At 54.2% G+C, this 26,172-nt stretch overlaps 1 protein-coding gene across 2 annotated transcripts; it reads right to left on the reverse strand.

The window, feature by feature from the left end:
* Nucleotides 1-788: 788 nt before the first annotated feature.
* Nucleotides 789-26,172, reverse strand: Mxra7 (matrix remodeling associated 7). 2 transcript variants are annotated; one of them, XM_076543799.1, is made up of 4 exons: nt 25,831-26,172; nt 14,029-14,092; nt 9,448-9,541; nt 789-1,900 (listed from the first exon to the last, which is right to left on the reverse strand). In XM_076543799.1, the coding sequence occupies exons 1-4, from the start codon at nt 26,128-26,130 to the stop codon at nt 1,786-1,788; spliced, it is 573 nt and encodes a 190-aa protein (XP_076399914.1). In that variant the 5' UTR covers nt 26,131-26,172; the 3' UTR covers nt 789-1,785. The 2 variants fall into 2 exon arrangements, with proteins under 2 accessions (XP_076399914.1, XP_006998137.3); XM_006998075.4 differs by having other exon boundaries at nt 25,861-26,169.

Below are 26,172 nucleotides of genomic sequence, written 5' to 3' on the forward strand. Positions count from 1 at the left end.
TGTGTGTGTGTGTGTGTGTGTGTGTACATGCACCACATGAGTGTGATGCTCATGGAGACAAGAAGAGAAGGTTCCTATCCGCTGGAGCTGGAGTTACAGGAGGTTGTGAGCGGCCTGACATGGGCTGTGGGAACTGAACTCTGGTCCTCTGGAAGAGCAGCAAGCACTCCTCACTGCTGAGACAGCTCTCCAGGCATCTGCATTACATGCTCGTACACACACACACACACACACACACACACACACACACACACCAAACAAACAAACAAACAAACAAACAAAAACAAAACCTAAAAATAAAATCTTGACTGGGTGTGGTAGCACACCCTTTAATCCCAGCACTCAGGAAGCAAGCAGATGCAGGTGGATCTCTGTGAGTTCTAGGACAGCTAGGGCTACATAGTAAGGCCATCTCCAAAAAAAAAAAATGCATCAAACTTGTTGGGTGGTGGCTCATGCTTTTGATCCCAGCACTTGGGCGGCAGAGGCAGGCGGATCTCTGCGAGTTGGAGGCCAGCCTGGGCTACAGAGCGAGTTCCAGGACAGCCAGGGCTACACAGAGAAACCCTGTCTCAAAAAAACAAATAATAATTTTTTTAAATTTTGGTTTTTCGAGACAGGGTTTCTCTGTGTAGCCCTGGCTGTCCTGGAGCTCACTCTGTAGACCAGGCTGGCCTTGAACTCATAGAGGTCTGCCTGCTTCTACCTCCCGAACGCTGGGATTAAAGGCACGTGGTACCATGCCTGGCTAAAATAAATCTTTAAAAAGTCAATTCTGCTCTCCATAGTTTGAGTTATGTCTTTATGTTTATTTCGTTTTATTTTAGCAAATAAAAGTTGGTTTTAAGAGCGTTCCCACTTCCCGTCCTCAGCATACCTTCGATTCAGTTTGCTCTGGCAAAGTGGGGTGACAGCCAGTGGGACTGGTGGGCAGGAGGGAGCTGCTGTGGTCCCTCCCCATCGTCACTGGGTGGTCCTACCCTGGCACCCAGGCATTATTTTAGGGGACGCTGGAACATTTTCCCGAAGCTTTCTGGTAGCTTCTCATTTTCTAAAGGCCTTTTAGTCTCACCAAAGGTACAGACCACACTGTCGTTTGGGGGGATGGGCTGGGGGGGAAGGGGCTTCTGGTGCTGGGGATGAAACTCGGGGGCCTTGAACTTGCTAAGCACACGCTCTGCCCCAGGCCCTGTTGTGTGTGTTATTTCTTCTGTCTACAGTGTCCAGCATCGTTCTCTGTGTGCCACGCTTTCACACGGCGTGACGGTGAGGTGAGCCTCGGCAGTGGTGACTACTCTATCAACTGACCCCACTCTTCTGCCCCAGGGTAACAGCTGAGCCTTTCAATCAGACTTGTGGCTGCCACCCCAGCGACTTCCAGAAACGCCCCTGGGGCAGAATGAAGAGTACAGTGTTACTAGATCACACCCATCTCCCCTGTGACACCCTGTATTCTGTCTACACAGTATGCTTAGGGGCCCAGCGTCAAGCCCTCGTCAGCAATCCTGGACTACCTGCCCTGGGTCTGTAGAACACGACACAGGTGGACCCTCACCAGTGAGCTGAAGCCAGAGGGGTCAGGGGTTTCCTCCTCTGAAGAAAACAATGTCGATTCCTCGAACATTGGTATAAAAATTGCAGAGGCCAAGCGAATCCTTATATAACACGCATCTCTATCTGTTTGTACAAGATAGTCCTTCAAAAGTCTGGGAATCGACAACAGCCTGGACCAAGTCCCTAAGGGTCGTCAGGATGTCCTGGGTCACGTCTTGCTGGGCGACAGGCCTACATGTCATAGAGTCGAAGCTGCTCCTGCATGTCACCATCAGACATCTCACCAAACGTCTCCTTGTTGTCCTTCATGAGCTTGAAGATGGCGGCCAGCTGTTCTTTCTGAACTCTGTTGAGAAGAGAGGATGAGAGGAAAAGGATGCTCCCGACCGGGGGTGGGGGTGGGGGTGGGGGCAGCACCTGTGCCATCCATCGGCCAGGTGGAGACTCTCTGCTTTTCTAACTACATTTGCTTTCCAGTGTAAGGACCCACTTAAAATGCAGGAGGTTGCACTAACACTCAGCCCTGAAATCCTGGGTCTCAGGTGCACTGTGGCTCAGTTTTCTCATGGGCCTGTAGTGATTTGCATCTCACAGTGAGGCAAGGAGGAAGAGAACCCTGTTTTATTAAGTGGCTTTGTGTGCTGAGAATAGGGGGTCAGGAGCAGCCTCAGTTTAGACAGTGAACCGAAGCAAGGGAGATGGGGCATATAGATGTGTAGACAAAAGTGCTGGGCAGTGGGGAGGGGAGGTGGAAATCTAGTCCCTGGAGTTCTGCTGCCAAGAGAAAGAGGCACCTTTTCCTTATGTACACAAAGTGGGTGTGGATGCAGATGGACCTCGGTGTTGACCACATGGTTCTGTGGCTGCCTCGTGGTTTACGAGACGCCGCCACACCATCTGACCAGCACAGAATGACTCCCATGACAAACAGGAAGGGTGGGCCGAACAGCAGAAACTAGGAACCGTGTGTGGTCCTGTTTGCTCCACTGCACCGCCCTGTGACAGCGTGACAGCTGTCCCCTGCATCCTGCCTCCACCTGGCTATCCTGAGTTCTTGATTCTGTGTTTCCTGTACCACTTCCTCCATGGCACACTACTGCTTCGGCCCGGAGAGAACATGAGCCACACCTGCAGGCTCAGCTCTCGCCTTCCCCAGGGCCATGTCTGCTGTGGCCATATTGTAGGTCTGAGCAGGCTTCAGCAAAGTTGTCAGCCACTGCACCGACCGCCTGGAGAGGTGGCCCCGATGTGTTAGGTCTTAGGCTTTTTCTTTTTCTTTCCTTTTGTCTTTGATACAGTCCTCACTTTGTAGTTCTGGCTGGCCTGGAACTCACTCTGTAGCCCAGGCTGGCCTTGAACTCAGAGATCCTCCTGCCTCAGCCTCCTGAGTGCTGGGATTAAAGATGTGCACCAGCATGTCAGGCCAGGACTTGTACTTTGTTGTTGTTGTTGAGAGACAGGGTTTCTCTGTGTAGCTTTGTGCCTTTCCTGGATCTCACTCTGTAGACCAGGCTGGCCTTGAACTCACAGAGATCCGCCTGGCTCTGCCTCCTGAGTGCTGGGATTAAAGGCGTGTGCTACCACTGCCCGGCGGACTTGTGCTTTTAATGACATTCCTTCTTCTGTAAGTTCTATGCCCCCCCCAAACCCCATATCCTCCACTCAACGAATTTGGTTTCTGTCTACCGTAGCATCTAGATGTTGGAGTACTGCTGTCCCAATTCCTACCCTCCTTGGTCTAGACAAACTAGGTCTATACTCAGTTCTGTGTAAGAGGAAGAGGGACATGCAGGGTGTATTTTGTACCCCACTGTGAAAAAAAGAGGTATGGTAAACAGAGGGGGGTTACTGAAAGCATGGATTAAATCACTGTCAGATACATTTAGCACTGTCTCTTAATGAACTGTCCATAATGTTTTGGTGGCCATGATGATTGTATATTTATTATAATCATTATTACTATTATTTTTAGGATTCTGGAGGGAGGGGCATGTTGAGATGGTCTCTCTATATAGACTTTGCTAGCCTAGAATTCACTATGTAAACTCTGCCTCTGGGTACTGGGATCACAGCTGTCCACCACCACCACCACCACCACCACCACCACCACCACCACCACCCCGTACCCACAGTGCTGTGGTATATACTTATTTATTTTTATGTGTTTGGGAGTTTCATCTACATATATGTATGTGTACCATATGTTTGCCTGATGCCCTTAGAGGTCAGAAGAGAGAACTGGATCCCCTGGAACTAGATTTATGGATGGTTGTGAACCACCATCTGGGTGCTGGGAACAGAACCCATATCTTCTGCAAGAGCAAGTGTTCTTAGGCAAACACCCCTCTCTCCAGCCCTGGGCTGTGAATTTGTAACTGGGTATGCATATGGCTTTGTGTTCTGCTGGAGCATCAAGATGAGAGGAAGTTTAAAGTTTGTTTCTAAAGAGGCTTTTTGTTTTTAAATAAAGCAAACTGAAGAAACACACAGTAACCAAGGTCCTCTACTTAACTCTTTATTGGCCAGAACACAGGCTGTACACATCGAGCCAAGCCGCCAGGAGTGGAAGGGGCTTATTGCTCACAAGCCACGCTCAGGTTTCCACATAAGCCTAACTAAGGATATCCAGAAGTCACTCCTCTGTGTGGAGGAAGCCCCAGCCTAGACAGGGACTTCACTATTGCTATTTAGGAAGAAGTGAGTGTGACTCTGTTGGTCACGTGGCTGTGTCAAAGGCATTGAGGTGTGTTTGCCGCTCTGTTGCCAGCTCGGCCCTAAGCCCTGAACCCGAGGCACCGGGCACGGGAGAAGGCCGCCAGGGACGCGCGGCTTAGGAGTCGATGCTGGACATTTTTCTAGTTTTCTATTAAATGGAAAATCTTCTAAAAACTTAGTGCTTTAGGGAAAAAAAATGTCTTCACCAACAAGTCTAAGACTTCAGAGTCGTCTGGTATAAATACTGTCAAATATAAAATTCTGAAAAAACTAACCTGGGACTGCTGGGTGATTATGAGGTTCAAAGTCATCTAGGAAAAACCTAGAAAATCCACAGTCCAGAAGTCTGCTGGAAGCTAACACTGCCAGAGTGGAGACTAAGTTGAGCTGGTGAGAACACTAGCGGAGAGGCCTCTCAGTACAAAGAGGGGTGGCCCGAGACTCCTGGGGTGGGGGCGGGGTGGGGGCAAAAAGGAGGCCGTGTTAAAGCCAGTACCTGGCATGAATCATTCCTGCCAGAGAGGAGGAGGAAAGCACCCCCACCCCCACCCCCACCTCGTGTGTGTGTGTGTGTGTGTGTGTGTGTGTGTGTGTGTGTGTGTGACCACCTCTGACAGCAAGTGAGCCCTGGTGGGCTTTACTTCGTTCGTCTCAAATCTGGTGGTTTGGCTTCTGTGAGAACAAAAGCCCAGGGCAGGACGGGGTGTGGGGGCCTAAGTGGGGTGGATGGGGAGCAAGCATGGCCGGTAAGAAAAGCCCAGGGCCTGAGCCCATCCATATTCTTGGCAAGTCTCCCCCTTCTCCCAGTAAACACCTCTGAGCAGGACAGAGACAAAACCAGTCCTGAAGATCTTGCTAGTCCAGGGGAGCCCAGCGGGAGTTGGGGTGGGCCAACATGTCAGCAGATTTGCAGGCAAACTCCCCGCCCCAAGCCTGCATGGGCTCCTCCCCCCTTTTTTTTTTTTTAAATCAAGCTTTTAAGATGTCAAAAGGAAAGAAAGCCTTCAGGAGGCGGCTAAGAAGGACACCTTCTTTATTCTTCAGTTCTGTAAAGAGAAACAGGGAGAAAAAGGTCATGTATCTCGCTCGGGTTACTTTAGAAGCAGCCCAGGACAGAGTGGGCACAGAAGGCAGATGGTTGGAATCACAGAGGCCACGCTAGACCCTGCTGCTTCTCAGACCAGCGGTTTGCTCCGCACACTCAGCAGTGACACAGGCTCCGTGGGTCTGTCTGTCCCCCTGCCCCACCCCCAGCCAGGTGGCGACCGCCACCTGCCACTTCCAGCTTCTGAGAAACAGAGTGGCCGGGCAGTGAGCTCGCTGATCCTTGGCTGTGCGGTTGGTTACACTAATGACATTCCTATTGCCCCGGGTAATTTTTGCTTCCTGCTGCCTGGTCTTTGTCTCCTGTGAGGAGACTCTGTACCTTCCCTGGCAGGTTTCCAGAAGGGCCAAAAAAAAAAGGGTCTTGATAGTTCTCTGAAGGTGAGTGAGCTTATTTTTTTGCCTTTGGCGCCCTCTCCTGGAAGCTGGAGTCAATGCATACTTCCAGCCATTAGATTTCACTCAGGAAGAAACTATAGGAGCCAGAACTATAGGAAGGTCCGGGGTTCCCACCTCCCTTACGCCCTAATACGCCCTATATATCCCTCCTCTCGGGCCCTGTCTATTTCCATGAGTCAAAAGTTGACAGTCCTTCAGACTGCCAGCCACAGCAGTGTGGAGCCCAGCCTGACCTGTCCACACAGCCTAGTGTACAAGCTGGGTTCCACTTTCCCTCTGGAACCAGCCGATGGGCTACCCTGCCAAGCGGCAAAGCCTGTCACGCTTGGCCGTCTCACTAGCTTGTGGGGTGAAAAGGCCTCTTGCTCAGGGGGAGCTGTCAAAAGCCTGCTAGCCAATGACCCCACTCACACAGAGGGAGGCGGCACCCCCAAGAGAGGCTCAGGAGGTTGGCAGGGATGTGGGGAGCAGGGGAGGGGAGTGCGTGTCTGCTCAGAGGGCACTCAGGAAGGGTCGCGTGCACAGCAGCCAGGATTAGAGCAGTTGCTGCCCAGCCACCTCCCAGGAGCCGGACAGCTCTGTCTGGAGCCGACCCAAGGGCAGGCATTCCCAATGGAGATCGGAGGAGAACCCACTGGGACCTCTCGATTCACTCCCCAAGGACCTTGAGCGAGCCTGGGGAGAGCAGAGCGCTGCAGAGCTGGGTTCTAGGTGCAGCTACGGTGGCCCAGCTGGTCATTCAAGATGAGAAGCAGTGCAACATTTACCTGCTAACCAGGTGCTCCCTGTGTGCCAGCCGCGGATTGGGCAAAGGCCATCTGGGAGGGATGGAGCTGACAGACGCTTTGCCAGCTTGAGGATGGTTTCATTAGTTTGATGGTAACATTATGGGTTTTATTATTATTATTATTACATTCTTATTTGTTTTGTGTGGATCTGTGAGTGTGTACATTGTGGATGTGCACATGTGGAGGTCAGGGGACAAGGAGTTGGTTCTCGCTTTTCATCACGTTAGTCTCAGGGATCAAACTCAGGCCGTTAGGCTTGGCGGCAGGCATCTCCCCGTCCTACATTTGTGGTATTTTTCAGGGGACAGTTCTAGGGCAGTTCCCCAAGTTCAGTTGGGTCCCGATCTGTGTTGTAACTGTCACCTCTCCAAAACCCAGAGACATAAAGTCGAAGCCAAACTCAACAGCCTCTGCAACCCCAAGCATCACATGAGGCGCAGTGGTGTGGTCAGGGGCACCCCCAGCAGCTTCAGCTGCGGCCACATGCAAGGGCGGGAGGGGGAGCAGGCAGATGTCAGATGGGGTGGGTGGGCGTGTGAGAGCCGCAGGAAGCATGCGGGGTAGGGTCATGGAATGAACATAAACTCAGGCCCTGCTGGGACCTCCCTGTGCAGAGGAGGAGTCAGGGACTCCTCCTCACCCCAAGAGCAGCTCCTGGGCACAATCTCTAGCCCACAGAAGAGCAAACATCTGTGGGTGGTCTGGGGTCCCCTGGAGACTCCAGGGCCCTCAGGCAGTGGGGGATCTGCTGTCTTTCAAAGTGACACACAAGTGACTTTGCCTTTTCAGTTCCTGGCCTCAGCTCTGAACACAGGGGCGGTGGCAGACCCCAGACTGAGGCCTGGCTGCCACCCACTAACTGTGAACACAGGGGTGGTGGCAGATCTCAAACTTGAGCCCTAACTGCTCTCCTGCCCTGACCGCCCCTCAAGGCCCACAGTGCATGGACCTGAGCGGATAGAATGCGGCTATGGTGCAGCCAAAGCCCCACCCCCAGGAATGCTTGGGATGGCTGGGGTGGCGGGGTGTGTGTGTGTGTGTGTGTGTGTGTGTGTGTGTGTGTGTGTGTGGTGGTGGTGGTGGTCAGGCCCTCGCCCGCCTCTCCAGCCAGGGCTGAACCCTCAAAGCATCTGTGGCAATACCTCAGCTCCGCCACAGGAGTTCCAAAATAGCCTCGGAAAATGAGTGACTGTGACCATGTCTGTCCTCTGTATTGACATCAGCAGGGAGTGAGCCACAGCGGCCAAGGCCTCGGTCTGCAGGCCCAGCTCTGTCTGCAGGCCCAGCTCTGAAGAGCAACAGTCCTGCCTGCCCTGCAGCATGGGAGGATTACAAGGCCCTCTCAGGGTTCTGTCATTCACTGTGCAACCAGCTGTCTCTCCTCTGGGTCAGACAAAGCCACAATGGCCGCCTCACAAGATGTATGCATATTCCCATAGCACCCCAGGTCTCAGAGATGATGGTCCCCCCTTAAGTATACTAGCACCCAAAACAGCTGGACCCCTTAGGTCTACCAGGGACTTGAATTGGCCCCTGGGAAAGGTTCTTTTTGTGTCTGGGATTCCTCGTGCATGGGAAGAACAAGACAGGTTCAGATGGGACGAAATGCATTAATTGGTTATGAAGAAGGTGGAGGAAGAGGATTTAGACCACGTCAGTGGCATTGGGGACACATTAGCAGACAACGTGAGGAAGCCCCGCTAGTCTACAAAACCAACCTCCTTACCACAAGGGTTTGCAAGAACATTTGTGGCCCAGGACTAAAGGACTCGCTACAGGGAGGTGAGGTCAGAGGTCAGCTCAATCCTGAAATATAAAGGTGGCAAATGGGGTCACAACACGAGGCAGCAGCATCCAAGGACTCGGGGACTCACATGGAAAGCGCTTTCTCCTGCCTGCACCCACACCCACCGACATCCCTCTGCACCCAGGGTGAGGAGGCTTCCTGTGAAGCTGCATCTTGGTGGGGAGGGGGGTTGTGGTCCTGGAGGGAAGCTGGTGGTCCTGGAGCAGCCTAGAGAGGGTGGCTAAGCTGCGCATCCTGCTCCAGCCTTCTACTCCTTGCTTCCGCTCATGAATCAGGGCTCATCCCCCTCCCCACCCCACCCCCAGCTCCTCTGGGTGCCAGGTCTGGAAAATGGTGCTGTTCTCAGTGAGACTTCACTAGAATGCAAGGGCTCCGCTTCTACATGGCTGGGGGTGGGGGTGGGGGTGGGGGTGGGGCAGACAGCAGGGGCTCGTGGAGGGGCGCAGCTGGGCTGCTGAGAACCCTGCTCCTCCTGTGGCCGCCCTGGCCATCCCACTGCTTCAGAGCCTCCCTCAGCCACCCATGCAGTCCAGATAAGATGTGGAGGGGAACCTGATGGACACACACACCGGGGTGGGGGTGGGGGGGTCCTGGTGGGGGAGGGGAGAGTGGCCTGATTCAGGAAACCAGAAGCCCTACAGCTGCCTTGAGCTGTGCAGAGCGGAACAGATAGAGAGCGACGTGGCGGGTGGGGGCCTGGAGGAGGGAGGCTGCCAGATGGATGAGCACCAAGAATCTCTCTCTGTCCTCAAGTGACAAATTGGTTTTGTCAGGGACTCTACGCCTAAGTGAACAGTGAGGCTGCTCTGGCCCTTTCCTGGCATCTCATTCTTATGTCTTTTTTTTCTCCAGGTTGGGGAGGCTTCAGGCAGAGAGAATCAAGAAATAGGCTCCACTTTATTCTCACGCCCTCCCCTGTGCGCCTGCCCCGGGGGACCATCTTCCCTTGATTGAGGCTGGCTGAACATTACCAGGACAAGGAAGGATGCACATCCCCACCCCTACCCAAGAGGGAAGAGGACATGGGGGGCTGGCTCACCCCTGCTTGGCCCTGATACCAGTGTTCCAGAAGCCGCCTACCTCTGTTCCTCCTCCAATTCTTCTTTGGTCATCATCCGCTTGTACTGGCTTCCCCTCAGCTGCCCAGGGCTGTACTTAAAGGAGAAGGCCGCTCCTGTGGGGACAGTAGGTAAGATTATCACCAACTTGGGAGGCTAGGCTGTCCCCATCGATGCTCAGCAGCACCCCCTTTCCATGGTTAGTTGTGTGTGTGTGTGTGTGTGTGTGTGTGTAACTGGGGATTTAGGCCCTGAGTTTAGGGCCTTGCACATGCCAGGCTAGGCAAACATTCTTCCCTGAACTACACCCTCAGCTCACCCTCTGATTGTTTTCAAAGAAACAGCCTAGCAACAGAGCTCAATGGGTAGACGGAAAAACAAAACAAAAACAACAACAAAAACCAGGATGGTGGTGGCTCACGCTCTTAATCCCAGTACTCAGGAGCAGGAGCCAGAGACAGGCAGATCTCTGAGTCGAGGTCAGCCTGGTCTTCAGGACAGCCGGGGCTACACAGAGAAAACTTGTCACAGAGGCCAACAAGCCACCTGCACAGTCTTGTACCAGCCTGAATGCAGCCCCAGCTTCAGAGGGGCCACACACTCAGTGACATCATCTTCTCACCCCAGCACCTGACCCCAGGCTCATCCTGTCCTTCCTATGGACTCCTCTGGTTTCCTGCGCCTTGGTCTTTAATGGGGGTCACATGGAAGTGAGACCCAGACAGAAACTATGCCCAGGGCTGCTCTATCTTCCAAATGTCATCCCCTCCCCAGGCCAGTTTAAGCCAGCCCAGAGCTGTCTGCCTGTCTCTGAGCCAAGAATTCAGTTGTTTGCCTGCAAGGATCACCCCCAACCCCCGATCCAACTCCTGCCATAGTGGCCTCCCTCAACCCGTTTATGCTGATCACACCTACAGCAAACGCCACTCACATCTCGGGGAGCACATGGGTCCCCACACTGGGCCCCAGGGACTCAGACCTTCCTTCTCTTCTAGGCTTGAGACAGCCAGGCCCAGTTGCTCTGTCTCCCCTACCCCCACCCCCGCCAGGTTCTCAGCAATTGAAGGCATACATCAGGCCCAAGATGGGATGTACAAACGAACAGGCTTGGCGGACTGCCAGGGCCTGAGAGCGGCCTCCAGTGCCGGCAGGCTGTTAGAAAGGGTAAATCTGCAGCTCTGACGGGGTGGGGGTGGGGTGGGGTCTGTCAGCAGACGAGGCCCAAGGCGTGTGACACAGCGTCAACACAGATGCTGGGGTACCCCAGCAGAGGGAGGCAGGAGATGTAGGGCAGCAGGGGAAGAGGAGTGTCCTAATGAGAAAATCTGCTTGGAGGCAATGCCTCAGTGTCTGGGGAGACGGAGAACGTCGGGCTGGCTGCCTTCTCTCTAATGCCTGTGAAGACAGAAAGGCTGGCGATGGCGACAGCCAGGGACACTGTTGACTCCTCTTCCAGCTGCTATTCTAGAACTTCTCCTGCCTGAAGAGTCTGAGACACCTCCACATCCTTTCACAGCAGGTCAGGCTCCCGACACACGTCATCAGATAGATGGACACTGACCCGGAAGAAAAGGGCGCTGGGATTAGCATTCTCTCCTGGCACAGAGGAAGAAGGTTCTGGAGATGATCTCAGAACCCAAACACTCTGCAGGGGCCATGCTGTCCCCTCATCAATCCTCATGGAGGAGGATTGGGGTCCTCACTAGGAGCTGCCCGAGGCCTTCCTCAGGAAGCTATCTCGGCCTTTTACAAAGACGATTCGCTCCTCGAATCATCTCACAAGCATTTAGAGAGCACAATTCCAGGTGCTGGTGATGCTGCAGTGACCAGAAGACAAACGTACACAGAAAGCCTCAAATCAGCAGCTGGTCCTAGAAGAGGGCGGCTGAGATGGGAGGGGCCGCTGAATGGGAGGGGCTGCTAAGATGGGAGGGGCTGCTGAGATGGGGGGGCGGCTGAATGGGAGGGGCTGCTGAGATGGGAGGGGCCGCGGGGATGGGAGGGGCCGCTGAGATGGGAGGGGCTGCGGAGATGGGAGGGGCTGCGGAGATGGGAGGAGCTGCTGGATGGGAGGGGCTGCTGAGATGGGAGGGGCCGCTAAATGGGAGGGGCTGCGGAGATGGGGGGGGCTGCTGAGATGGGAGGGGCCGCTGAATGGGAGGGGCCGCTGAATGGGAGTGGCCGCTGAATGGGAGTGGCCGCTGAATGGGAGGGGCCGCTGAGATGGGAGGGGCCGCTGAGATGGGAGGGGCTGCTGAGATGGGAGGGGCTGCTGAGATGGGAGGGGCTGCTGAGATGGGAGGGGCTGCTGAGATGGGAGGGGCCGCAGGAGTGTTGATGGAGCCAGGCGCGCACATCTTTAGTCCCAGCACCTGGGAGGCAGATCTCTGTGAGTTCCAGGCCAGCTTGGTCCACATCAAGCTTCAGGCCAACTAATACAGAGCGTAGAGGACAGGACTGTGGGTGAGTGGACAGAGGCATATGAGTCAACTGCGGTTGGCTTGGCTGCCAGGGCTCTTGCTGGGGTGAGATGGTGGCCCTGGGGGTCTGAGGCAGAGCTGGGCTGTCCTTCCCTTCTCAGAAAACTTCTCTGAAACCGGCCCCCTCCCCCGCAGCCCTCCAAACCCCCCACCTCCCGGCCAGGCTAAGCTCTGCCCAGCTAAGCTAATAAAGTAGGAAACTCCACTCCATCTGGGTCATCGGAACCAGGAGCTTTCAAGTCCAGGGTGTGGACAGATCAGGGAGCTTCCCTGAGCAACTCCGTCTCCTGCAAGGAGCTGCAGCGTTCCTACTGAGGAGCGAAGGGGCAGGGTCTTTGTTTATCTCAAAGCCGGGAATATCCTGCAGGCCACGGATGGACGGCCTACCATGGCCACGGATGGACGGCCTACCACGGCTGTAGCCTGAGCTTGCGAACAACCCTCAGGATGGACCCAGGAAAACCGGTGAACCTCAACACCTGGGGGCTGCTGTTTTAGAAAAATAAACATAAAAAGTCCTGCCAGCTTAGTGCAGGTCTGGGTTCTGGTTTATGGGGCAAGTCTTATTAGCTTGATGCTTTTCCAGGCCGCCAGGACAGCCCACTGACGCAGGCTTTAACTTAATCACAGGCGGTGGGCAGAATCCAATTTTGTTAGAGTGAGGAGGCTGGGTGTGAGAGCCCCTGGGGAGTGCGTATAGGGTGGGGGCTTCCTCTCCCAGGCGTCGTGAATCTGAGTCGCTAGGGGAAGTCAATTTAGCGACACTAATCAATTAGCCTGGGAGGCTGAGCTGCTTCTTGCAGAGGGGATGGCGGGGGCGGGGGGGGGGGGGGGGGCAGGGAGGGGGAAGGAATCCTTGCTTCCTTGGGACCGCTGAGAACATTGGCCTTTCTCCCCCTGCCTGGTCATAGCGGAAGCCATGAGTCCTGGGGGCTGTGCAGGGACAGTGGCCCAGACAAAGGGAGAAAGAACTCAGGGGTAAGCATGGGGCCGGGTACAGGGCTTATGGATGTCAGCTGAGTTAGGAACGGTACGCTGTAGGTCTCGCACTTTGTTTGAACCCAGGGGTCTCCAGATTCATGTCAACTTCCCTTCTGCATGCTCAAGTCACTCACGGGACCTTGGTGCCCATGCCAACAGGGATAGACTCTTGGGCCACAGCTGCTGTTAGCTCCTAACTCGATCTAGGAGCAGAGAGCATGGGCCTGGCTGGCCGGGGGTTGACACCCCCACCTACCACTGCCTATGCCTGGGTCCCCTCAGAGGCTGTACCAATAGACACCACAGCTCTGCTCACTCTCTGGAGGGCCTGGGGACTTCACAGAGCTTCATTGCTGCGGACATCCACGGGAGCCTCAGTTTCCCCATTCCTAAACCTCCTGCTTCCCATCGTTCCTGCCAGCAGCTGGCTTAAAGCTGCAGCTGGTCTTGCTTCTTTCTAAAAAATGAAATATCCGCCAGGCAGTGGTGGCGCACACCATTAATCCCAACACTCGGGAGGCAGAGCCAGGCGTATATCTGTGAGTTCGAGGCCAGCCTGGACTACAGAGAGAGTTCTAGGACAGGCTCCAAAGCTACACAGAGAAACCTTGTCTCAAAAAACAAACAAACAAACAAACACACCCCCCCAAAAAAACCCCCAAAACTCTGTATACTCGCTGTACTGATCCAATAAATATTAACATTTTGTTTTGTCTTTGGTTTTCTCCAGTTTCTTTTTGAAGGAAATAAAATGTGACAGATGAGACAGTCTGTCTGTCTGTCTAAGACACACAGGAGCATCTTGGTTTCATATTCCTGTGGTTCCCTCTCTCCCATCTGAGCCACCCAGAGCTCAGAAGAAGCAGCCCCATCTCCTGGGAGACCTCCCAGCCAGGGAGCTGTCACCCCTAAGGGGAGGCCTCCTGCACCCAACAATACTTGATTTACAGACGAAAAAGCAAGGACCAAAAGTGCAAAGGAGGTATTCAGGGCTGGGCGGGGCCTTGACCTGATCATCCCATAGCTCCTCTCACTCCATCCATCCTCAAGGCCCCGTGGCCCCCCAATTCTCAGATCCCACTGCCCCCCGAGTGGCCCAGGGAGAGCCAGACTGCAGCCTCATGGGAGTGGGTGCCGCTCACCATCCTCTTCCTCAGGCTCTTCAGTGGGCGGTCCTGTCTCACTGTCTGAGTCTTGCTCTTCATCCTGCAAGACAATGGCAGGGGTCAGTGCCGCTTAGCAGATGAACCCTGTCCTCTCTCAGGAAAGGGTGAGATGTGGGCAGATGGATGGGGCTCTAGAGTGACCACCCCCTAAGCTGGGGAAGTGGTGGGGGGGTGGGGGAGTGGGGAAGACATTTCTGAGGTCCAGTGTGAGCATGTCCGGCAGCCATGGTGGGACCTGTGGTGTCAGGGCAAACTCAAGGGGGAGGAGGAGGTGATAGAGGACCCTGGGTACCACGGGCCCTCAACTTAGGCCATCCCCAGGTAGGGCCTGTGCAGGCATTTTGGCAAGTGGCCTGGAAGTCCCACCCTCACCTTAGTGAGTAAGGGAGACACGGAGAAAGCTGGCTGTATTACCTAGGGCCAAGGCCAGCTGCACAGCCCAGCTTTTCCAAGATAATGGCCTTCCTGGCTTCTTCCGACCAACGATATTTTCTGTCTCCAGTCAGCTCGGTGACCATTTACCCAAAACTGGAACTCCACCCCCTTAGCCTGGTCTCTCCCACACATGGATTCAATAAACAGATGGCTGGGAGAGGCACCCCATCCCGTCCTGGGATGGCCTTGGTGGAAGGAAGGAGTGACTTCAGCTTCAGGAATGTTTGAGGATGAGAGAGGCATGTGATTGGCCGACCGTGTGGGACCGGAGGGTGTGAGGAGGGGATGAGAGAGGCATGTGATTGGCCGACCGTGTGGGACCGGAGGGTGTGAGGAGGGGATGAGAGAGGCATGTGATTGGCCGACCGTGTGGGACCGGAGGGTGTGAGGAGGGGATGAGAGAGGCATGTGATTGGCCGACCATGTGGGACGGGAGGGTGTGAGGAGGGGATGAGAGGCCCAAGGAACTGTGGCTTGGAAGCCTAGCAGGCCAGTGTGGAAACTTGAGGTTTGAGGGGTAGGCCAGGGGTAGAAGTGAGCAGCCTGCACTGGAGACAAATACTGACATAGGTCTGGGGTACCCCAGACACCCCGAGAAGCAGCCAGCCTCAGTAGGAGGAGGCTTCTCAAATGAACAGTTGGCTGAGCCTGGAAATAAAGCTTTCATATGGTGATGGGTCACAAGAGGCAGACTTGGGCTCGAGCTCCTCAGGATACAGGGCCAGTGCTCTCACTTAGCAGATCTTGCAGACTCAGTGGCAGGTAGGTAGGAGCCATACTGCCCCAACATCGGCTAGGCTGTGTCCTGGCAGACCAGACATCTCCCCAGTTTGGCAAAGCAAAGTATCTTTGTAGCTAAGGGAGGTGAACAGGTCAAAAAAGGAGACACCCGTGTTGATGCAGGGGACTCACTCTGAAGGACCTGTTGTCTAGACAACAAACATCTATCTAGGACTTTCATACAACAGTGCTAGAAACATGGAGAATTAAGTACCTCCTGGCTAAATACACTTGGCTAGCGTGATCTCCAAACTGTTGACCAGTCCAAAGTCACCAGGCATGTATATCACACAGTGCATGCAGAGGAGGTGTCTGCACACGCTGATATGACGAAGAGTCAAAAGAATGTATGAGGGGGCGCTGGGGAGGTGGGCAGAGTGCACAAGCCTGATGACTGAGCCTGGATCCCCAGCAGCCATGGGAAGGAAGGGCAGGGGTTGTGCATGTCAGTGACTCTAGTGCTGGGCTGTATGGGGGAGACAGGCAGATCCTCAGAGCTTACCAGCTGGCCAGCCCACACAACTGGTGAACTCGGGATTCAGGGAGAGATCCTGTCCTTAAAGATAAGGTGGAGCTGGACACAGTGTCACAAGCCTTGAATCTCCAGCACTGGAGAGGCAGAAGCAGGAGGATCTCTGTACGTTCTTGGTCAGCCTGATCTACAGAGTGAGTTCCAGATCAGCCAGAGCTACATAGCAAGACTCTATCTCTAAAATAAAATAAATCAAGGCCTTGAGGATGGGGTCGTATATGTGTGTGTGTGTGGATACGCGAGTGCGTGCGTGCGTGTACGCGCGTGTTTGTGCGCGGATACCAGGTGGCCTGCTAGTCTACCACTCTCCGTCTTGTTCCCTTTAGACAGGGTCTCTCACTGAACCCGGAGCTAGGCTGGCAGTCATCACACCCCAACGATCCTTTTGCCGCTGACCCCTCAGTGCTGGCATTACAGGCGTATGAGCACGTGGATGCTGGGGATTCGAACTCAGGTCCTCATGCATGTGTGGCAAGTGCCACTTCCCCAGCCCCTGGGATGGGTCTTAATCCAAGATCCTCTATCCTTATCAGAGAATCCAGACATAAACAGAGACACTGGCACACACAGATCACATGCACGCCCACTGAGACGCTCCGGAAGAAATGCACTCTGCCAAGCAATCCCCTTGGATTTGGACTTTCGACCTCAGAGAAAATAAATTGCTGTTGTTTAAGCCCCCAGCCCATGGCATTTTGCTGCAGTGGCCCTGGCAAGCCCACACAGCGGGCTTCCAGGGATGGTAAACCAACCTCGTGAAAACTGGACGCTGTAACACAGGCTGATGTCATCCCGGCTGGTCCCCCAGCAGGCCTGGCTGAGGCTCAAAGCCAATCACCTTACAGGCGGTTCTTCTGTTGCTGCTCTGCCTGCGGCTCCCTGCAGTACACTAAATAAACCTGCCTGCTTTCTCCACAAGACAGAGCAAAAGCCAATCACCCCACTGAGTCTCAGCTCAGTGCAACTGAACGGATACTGTTTCAACTGCCAGTGTTCTGAGGTAATTTTCCAGTTTAGCTTCTTCCAGAGGTGGGGAAGTCTCCAACCAGCATCCCCAAGGACCCAGGCAGACAGTACTGCAGAGGAAAACCACCAGACAGGATAAGGGTGTGAATGCGTGCGTGGTGTGTGTCTGTGTGTGTGTCTGTGTGTGTGTGTGTCTGTGTGTGTGAGCGTGCCCATCTGCTGCATGTGTGTGTATGTACCCATCTGCTGCATGTGTGTATGTACCCTTATGCTGCGTGTGTGTGTGTGTGTGTGTGTGTGTGTGTGTGTGTGTGTGTGCGCGTGCGCGCGCGCTATCCCAGGAGATGCAACTGTTCTGGATCCTACCAACAATATCAGCAGAAACCCTGTGGCTAGCCACCAAAGCTAAGCCAGGGTGTAATGACCTGTACTAAATCTGATGCTTATCTAGACCGTCTTTAGACCATGGAAGCTCTGCCAGGCAGGTAGAGCTCAGTTTGGTCCCAACTCTTCAGGGAGGATCTCCTGGAGAAAGGGTAAGGCAGGCAGGAATGGAGGACACAGCCTGCAAGTCTCGCCCCCTAGTGGAAGGCTCAGTTTTCATCTTTGCCTGGGGGGCCAGGAGGGGCTGGCAGTCTGGCTAGAGAGCAGAGCTGGCGAGTGCCAGCCAGCTGGAACCCAGAGCCCTTCTCCCTGTGGTCCTAGCAGGTCAGTTCGGCCACCTCCCCCCTCCAAACAATGCTTCCAGGAGGACACTTGGGCCGCCTCTCACTAAGTCTCTACTGATGAGAAGACATGCTCCTTAGGGCAAGGAACTTCCCTTCAGAACCGAACCACTCACCCTGTCCCAAGCTGGTCCTCTCAATCCATCCAGCTATTCAGGGCAACAGCCTAACACTCACTCGGTCACAGTCTCTGACAAAACTCCAGCAGGACCCCTGCTCTCCCATCCCTGCAAGTCACCTCCACCTTCTGCGGGCAGCTCTCCTCTAATTTTCCCTACTTTTAGAACACCGTATTCTTTGAACCACAGTCCCTATTCTTTGTTTTATACGCAGGGATGTCTTGCCTGTATGTATGTCGGGTCTGGTTCCATGTGCATGCCTGGGCCACAGAGGTCAGAAGAGAACCTTGGATCCCCTGGAACTGGAGTTACAGACAGTTGTGAGCTGCCATGTAGATGCTGTGAATCAAACCCAGGTCCTCTGGAAGAGCAGCCAGTGCCCTTAACCACCTCTCCAGACTCCACAATTTCTATTTTCTTTCTTTGTTTTTGAGACAGTCTCAAATAGCCCAGGCTGGCCTTGAACTTGCTACGTTGCTGAGAATGACACTAACTTTCAATTCTCTCACCTTTACCTCCCAAGTGCTTAGATTAGGGGCATGTGGCACCAGCTAGGTATACCGGTCTTTAGGGCCTGTGATCTGCCCTTTGTCATTCACTCGTGGGTCCCTTGACTCCCTCTGTCTGGCCAGAGGTCTCCTAGATTACAGGGCCTGACAGCTCAGAGCTGTTTTGGTGCCTGGATCTGCAGGACGGTAGGAGGGGCCAAGGTTTCCATAATACGGGCAACTCTCTCTGTCTCTGTGCACTGAGCTCCACGTCAGGCCCAAGAGGGAGAAAAATACTTAGCACTCCAGCAGACACGAGAATCCAATGTAAAACACGTGCCAGTTTCTGCTTGAACACATCTTGCACTGGGAGTTCACTCCCTTACAGAGTAGTCTACCTCTCTTATGCTACCTCTCTGGAGCATAAGACAAGGCTTGGGAGTAAGTTCTGCAGTAGGGGGATGCTAGCCAGGCCATAAGTAAGGAGGGCAGAGACAAGGAGACTGGACCTGCCTTTAGCAAAGAGCCAGCAGCAAGGTTTTGTTTTGATTTTTGTATGTTTGGCATGTTCTTTATTAAAAAAGACCTTACGGTGCCTGCTGCATGGTGGACCCGTGGTAGGGGCGGGGAAGGGGTGGTGGACGTGGTGGGTAGGTGCCTGTTCTCATTCTCGTGTGCAGACATTCCTCTGCACAGACAATGTGCTCAAAAATAAAAGATGACCTCATGCTGGTTAAGTGCTCTGAGGAGAGCCAAATAGGATGATGCATGGGCGAGTGAGCCGAGGGAGAGCAGAGAGGAGGGTGATTTACATCTGCTAACGTGGTCAAGGGCGCCGAGAGAGGATGTGCACAGGGCTTGTATAAAGATGCGGCCCGGGCATACCAGGCAGTCAGTCAACATGAGTGTCTGGACACGGGCCTGAGTATGAGGAAGACACCAGTGGCCTCAGTGGGGACAGTGAGCACTGTGATCAGGGTCCATCAGCCTTAGCGGCTGCAGTCTGCCCTGTGCGGCAGAAGCTGCAGAGGGCTTCAAGCAAGGAGGCTAGGACGCAGCTTCTGGGTTCACAGAAGGCAAACTGGGAGCTGGGGGAGCTGGGCAGCCTCGGACACACGGGCAGCAGGAGCCTGGGAAAAGGTTCCCGGACAGGCTGCAAGGACACGGCATGGAACAGCAGCCATAAGGACTGCAGGGGAGCGGCTCCTTTGGGAGGAGGCTCTGGGAGACAGGCAAGAACTCTCGGGGCAGAGAAAAGAGGAGGGCGAGACAGGCCTGGACTTCAGGCCTAAGCAGCGTGGGGAGCGTGAGGAGAGGAAAGATTTGGGGAAGAAGGCAGACAATAACAGACACCTGAGGAGAAGGGGTGTCTACAGGAGATGGGAGAGGGCTTCGTGAATGCATTTGGGTGTCCTTCACTATCGTCAGAGCGATGGTGGCGGGGTATTCTAGAAGGCAGCAACGGTGGAGCAGGCCCAGAGGCCTTCCACAGGCGGGGGAGGGGGAGAGGGAGGGGGAGGGGGAGGGGGAGCCCCAAGCACGAGAGCACACTTACACATAAGGATGCCTTGGCTAAGGGGCTGGGAAGGTGGGGAATGGAGATGGAGAGAGGAGTGTGTGTATGCTGGGGGGCAGACCGAGACAGAGATGGCCTGACTCACTGTTCTTTTGGCTAGCACTCATACCCCGACCTTACCCTGTTCAGACATCCAGTCCGAAAACACCATCCCGGGCTCTGAGAACAGCCCAGTCAAGGGCACACTGGCCAGCCTTAAGCAAACTCACTCAAATGAGCGGGCATGGCAGACTCAATCCCATCAGATTAACAGTTTTGGCAGTGCTCCCATGAGAGGGTTTAAAGGACACCAGGAGCTTCATAAAACCAGAACGAAACACACACACATGAAAGCCCCGTGGGGAGCAGCCTGCCCTGTACCCAACCCCAGGACAAACGCTGGGCTGACGTCCATCCACCACATTTCAAAAGAGAAAGAGGAAAATCAAGAAGGGATTGATGCAGTCGGAATTGAGAGGGTTGGGGAATGCAGTCATTCATTCAGGAAGCCAGGCTGGAGGGCTTTGAATATAACTGAAAGTTGGTCTGGGCTGTCCTTGGGAGCTTAGAACACTTGCAGATAATGCTCCGGTTCCATCACCAGCAGGCAAGTGTGTACACACACACACACACACACACACACACACACACGCACACGCACACGCACACGCACACGCACACGCACACGCACACGCACACGCACACGCACACGCACACGCACAGTAGGTGGACAGCTTTTAAAATCTCTTTAAGGCTTTGGCCAGAGGAGAAGCCAGTTTCGGGGTCCCTGGGAGTGGGAGTTGTGGGTGGTTCGACCCAGAGCGAGACTCACTGCAGACCAGCAGCCGAAGCTGCTGGCGGAGGAGGCACTTTCAAGTCCTGAGATTTATCTCCAGACTGTAAGTCCTCAAAAAATAAGAATCTACCCAAGAGAAAAACTATTCCAGGAACCCCCATACCCATGGCTTGGGGTTATGCAATCTCTGCTGTGTGTGTGTGTGTGTGTGTGTGTGTGTGTGTGTGTGTGTGTGTGTAGTTAAGAAAATTTTAGGGGTTGGAGAGATGGCTCAGAGGTTAAGAGCACTGGCTGTGGTGAAATATATGACCATGGACATATATTCAGGCTCACACACATACACTTAACATTAAATGTAAGAAAGTAATCGCTAGGGTTGAAGAGACAGCTCCGTGGTTAAGAGCACTTGATGCCCTTGTAGAGAACCCAGGTTCTGTTCCCACATGGTAGCTCAAAACACTCTGGAACTCCAGTTCCAGGGGGATCTGACATCCTCTTTTGGCTTCTGTGGTATACATGCATACAGGCAAAACACACCTATAAACTTAATTTTTAAAAATACACTATTTGCTATAGTGTATGTGGTGGTGCATGTCTGTAATCGTAACATTCAGGAGGTAGAAGCAGGAGGACCAAGAGTTCAAGGCCTCTGGGTGGCGGCGGCGGTGGTGGCAGCGGCGGCGGCAGCAGCGCACGCCTTTAACCCCAGCACGGGAGAGGCAGAGGCTGGCAGATCTCTGTGAGTTCCAGGCCAGCCTGGCCTATAAAGTGAGTTCCAGGACAGCCAGGGCTATACAGAGAAACCCTGCCCCCCCCCCCAAGAAAAAAGAGTTCAAGGCCATCTTTGGCTACTCAGTAAGTTCAAGACATCTGAAGCTATATGAAACCCTGTCTCAATACAACAGCAGACCTGGCAGCTGACTGGGTGGGAGCAGAGCCTTTGTGAGGATACCACAAGACACCACAACACCCGCTTCTCTGCCATGCGAGGACACAGCTGGAGGCAAGCCAAGACGGGCAGGAGATCTCCCCAAAGTCCAGCCTGCTGCCTCTGAGACCTGAGGATGCCCGCTTCTAGAAATGCAGGAGACAAATGTGTCACCGAAGCCACCTGTCAACAGTGTTGGTCCTATCAGCTAAGGCGACTAAGACAAGACCCCCACATGGCATGAACTGCTAGGTGTCTCTCTGGCCTTCTGCTACCTGTTTTGGAAAGAGAACAAAGTGGGACCATGTTGGGATTGCTAGGTCAGAAGAATTGGCAGGGAAAGGCTCAACAGTCCCTCGGTCAGTATGAGAGGGTCTATCAGCTTCCGGTGTCAACAAGGCTGGGGACGACAGGGTCACAAGGTGGACTTGCTAGCAAGATGAGTTAAAAGTTGAAAGAGCAATACAATGAAACCTGCACGCTTCTCACCTAGACACACCAATGTTGCCATCTGTCCATTCTCTCTCTCTCTGTGTGTGTCATACTCTGTGTAACTATTGAAATCTTGACAGACAATTCCAGCACGCAGGCCTGACAACCTGAGTCTGACCCCTCAGCTTGCCCTCTGACCTCCATATGGGCACCATGACACTGGCACGAGCACACACGTGAAATAAATAAGTATATTCATAATAAAGAATTTTAGCCTGTATCTCTAACAGTAGATCTCTCTCCTTTTTAAGTGCTACGACTCTAACCCACAACCTCATCTAAACCAGGCAACATCTCTAGCCTTCAAGGACATTTTTCCATAGAAACTTAGTGTCAGTACTGCACACAAAAAGTCCAGCACTGAGACCACACTTACAAATGTCTTAGTGTTGGAGATTTAGCTCGATGGTACCAAGCTTGCTTAGCATGCCCCAGGCCTCGGTTCCACTCCAAGCACCTCACACACAAATGTCCCTACTCTGGACTGGAGAGGTGGCTCAGCACGTGATGCTCTTGAAGAGGACTTGGATTGTGTTCTTAGAACCCACACGGCGGCTCACAACCTTCTGTAATCCCAGTTCCAGGGGGCCAGACGCCCTCTGGCCTTTGCATGTAGTGCACATACATGCATGCAGGCAAATATTCACACACATAAAATAAAAATAAATGAAGCTTTTTAACAAAGCCCCTACTGTGTGTTTATTTTTTGCTGTTTTTTTTTTTAAGAAGAGGGAGAGGTTTTTCTCTCTTTTTTTTTAAAAGATTTATTTATTTATTATGTATACAGCATGTATGACCAGAAAAGGGCACCAGACCTTATTACAGATGGTTGTGAGCCACCATGTGGTTGCTAGGAATTGAACTCAGGACCTCTGGAAGAGCAGTCAGTGCTCTTAACCTCTAAGCCATTTCTCCAGCCCTATTTTTTGCTGTTTTGAGAGTGTCTTGCTACGCTGCCCCAGCTGGCCTCTGGACTTGAATGAGACTCCTATCTCAGTCTCCAAGTGTACAGTATACCAGATAAGTACAGCACACTCAGCTCTTATTTTGTTCTTGAGCAGAACTAGAACCCACATGCCAGGAGGTCTGGCTGTGGCACAGACTAAGCGTCTAACCCCAGAGTCACTGGAATGACCCTGTGCCGTGGCCTCTCGGGGACTCTTCCCATACAGACATGACCTTGCTGGGATGCTGATATCTCACAGGCGACCTGACCACACTAAAACCCCAGCCTACACATCAGCATCAAGAAAGCTCTGCTCCCTGGCTTTGAGAAGGACCAATTTTTGTCCAGACACTGCTACCTCGTAGTTCTCTGCAGGAACTAGGTGCCCCCCATGTTTCCTGTACTGCCCACCCCAAGTGATCCCCGCGAGAGAGGCAAAAACACATTTTAATAACATGATTCTGCCCCTCGGAGTCCCTGCCTGGGCTGTGAACTGCTGGGGAGTGGGGGAGGAAGGCCAGCCCCTCCCGACCTCAGGTTGGCCGCCCCCACCCCCTCGAGTCTGCACTCAGGCCTCAGTCTATAACTGCTTCCTCCCACCACCTGGTCCCTGGCCTTAGGGCACCCAGCCTTCCAGAGGGGATGCTGCCCCAGTGATCTACAGCAGCAGCTGAAGGCTGCCTCCCTGGGCTCCAGAGCCTTTTCAATAATCAGCTTTGTGAGGCAGAGGCTGCAGCTGCCACGGACTGCCCAGGCCTTGCCGGGAAAGGAGAAGACTGGATTAGGAGGGAAGTAGTTAATGGAAAATGAAGAGGGGATGAGGTGGGGAGAGTGAGTTAAGCGTCTCAGGGGCAGTGGCTCCCGGCCAACAGCAGGTGGGGTGGTTCCTGATCCCTGGCTGCTGCCTTTCACCTAGGGACCATGAAGGGGGCCTCCATTGAGGGCATCATCCAGCCAGAGCTTCTCATTCCAACCCGAGTTATCTTCCCTGGGGGCATACCGCATCTATCCTCCCCCCCCCCCCCCCCCCCCCCCCCGCCACCACTAGGGTGATCATCAGAAGAAAGTGCTGGAAACACTTGGAAATGCCTGAGTCCATTTCAAGACAACTTCTAAGCAACAACTTCTAGCACTAACGCACACTACTGGGAAGTGTGGAAGGCACACTCAGGCACCTGTCTCCCAGGCCTGCCCTCACCTGGGATTCTGCCCACTTGACATTTTGGGCAGGAGTCCAGGGAGCTGGCCCGAGTCCATGCTCACAGGTAATGGGCCTGATTTCCAAATGAGGAAACTGCCTTACTGTTGAGTGGATTCTCTCGGGATAGCTCACTGCCATCTTGAACTCCCTACATTGTACCTGGTCCTCCAAAGCATCCACTAACCTGGGTGTGGGGGTGAGTGCCTATAATCCTAGGATTTTGTTTTGTTTTTTCTTTTGGAGTGGAGGTGGGGGGGGTCTCATCATGTTGACCAAGATGGATTTGAATTTACAGAGTTCTGTCCTCTTCTGTCTCCTGAGTGCTTCGAATAAAGGTGTGAGTCACCATGCTTTGGGAAGTTGAGGCAGGAGGATTTTCAGTTTGAGGTCAGCCTTGAATACATAGTGGGCCCCAGGTCAGGTCAGGCCAGGCTACATGTCAAGAATTTGCCTCAACCAACCAAAACCAGAAAAAAATCCAAAATGCCCACTGGGGTTAGTTATGTGAAGGTCCCTGTTTCAATACTATACTGACCCACTGCAGGATGAGTGTCTCAAAAGCCTTGTAGGAAGTTCCTGAGGAAATCGCCCTGCTCCAAAGGATCAAGATAGGACTGTGCCCCCCTAAAAGACACCTTGGTCTAGATAAAATCTGCTGCTGGGCGAAAGAGGAACAATTTGGAACAGGGCTGGTGGAGAGGGCCAGGGGTGGCCAGAGAGGGGTCCCAAGCCCCACCTGCCATTCACCCCAGGTCTGTGAGCCTCGGCAGGCAGCTTTCCACTCTCCCTGGGTCGAACACAATAGCTCTCCTCACAGCCTGGCTCGGGGCAAGTTAGAAGCCACTCTAATGACACAATTAGTCACCCACTTGTCAAGCAAAGAGCCAGCTAGTCGGGGGTCTGGCAGACTCAGCAAAGAGAGAGGCCTGGGCCCAGGCTCGCTGCCGCCTCTTCTGTCCCGAGAGCTTCACTCCGGGGCAAACTATTGTATCCAGCAAGGGAAGAGGAGGCGCCGGCAGACACGCTGACCACAACACACCAACGCAGCAAGCCCACGGCTTCCACTGTCCTAGCCATCCTGCCTTCAGGATGGAGGCTCAGAAGAACAAAGTGTTTAAATCTGACCAAATGCCGGAGTGGGTGGCCCGGCCTGGAGCTGTGAAATCCCAGGAACCTGGGACAAACCAGGATCCAATCCACGGTGCGTCAGAGAATGAGTGTATGAGGGGTACCCTGTAGAAGGCCTGGCCAGCGGATGGCCGGCTCCCAGGAGGTGGGGACGGGGTGGTGGGGTAGCGCCTCTTCTTGCACCTTTTGTTCCACACAAGCTGGGCTCGTCTGCAACCCAGGGGATGGGGATTGAGGGTGTCAAACCTACAAGCAGTTTTAAAACGACAATAACACGCATCCCGGCAAGTGCTCCTCCTTCCACTCCAGTCCTCCCAGCCTCATACAACGCCCACATTGACTCTGGAATCTGGATTTCAAGTTGACCTAAAAGACAGGCAACTTCCCTTTCCGCACACCCCATCCCAATGAACTGTGTTGTCAAGAGTAAGCTAACTCCAATTCAGACCTCTTCAGCTCGTGTCCGTGGATTTGGGCACGGGTGGGCAAAAGCGGGGAGAGAGGAGGGTGCAGAGCAGAGTGTCAACGGCCGTGGGAAGCCCAGGAACGCAAGAGCAGGGAGGGAGGGAGGTCAGCTTCACTTTGGGGGAGGATGGAGCGTCCGGCCGTAGGAACCCTCCTTTCCTGCCGGCCGCTAGCTCGGCCCTTCCTGGGGAGGTTCGGCCGGCAGGCTAGTGGGTGTCTTACCGGGGACCCCACGGCGACCCCGGTGCGTACCTGCCTCCCCTCGTCCGCCGGCTCCTCCGCCGCGGGCTCCCCCGGTTCGGCCATGCGCTCGGGCTGGCGCGGCCCCGCGGGTGCGGGCTCCGGGGAGCAGGGCTCGGGAGGCGCAGGCGGCGCGGGAGCCCCGGGGGCCTCCGCTGGGGACGCGCGTTCCGGGGCCGGGACCGGGGCCGCGCCACGCCGCAGCAGCAGCCAGGCGAGCAGCAGTGCCAGCGCCGTGGCCAGCGCGGGCAGCGCGGCCAGCAGTTCGGCCGGCGCCTCCATCGCGCCGCGGCCGCCGAGTGCCCGCCCGCCTGCCGGAACCCC

The sequence above is a fragment of the Peromyscus maniculatus genome, chromosome 8 (assembly GCF_049852395.1).
Source record: "Peromyscus maniculatus bairdii isolate BWxNUB_F1_BW_parent chromosome 8, HU_Pman_BW_mat_3.1, whole genome shotgun sequence".
NCBI classification, from domain to species: domain Eukaryota; kingdom Metazoa; phylum Chordata; class Mammalia; order Rodentia; family Cricetidae; genus Peromyscus; species Peromyscus maniculatus.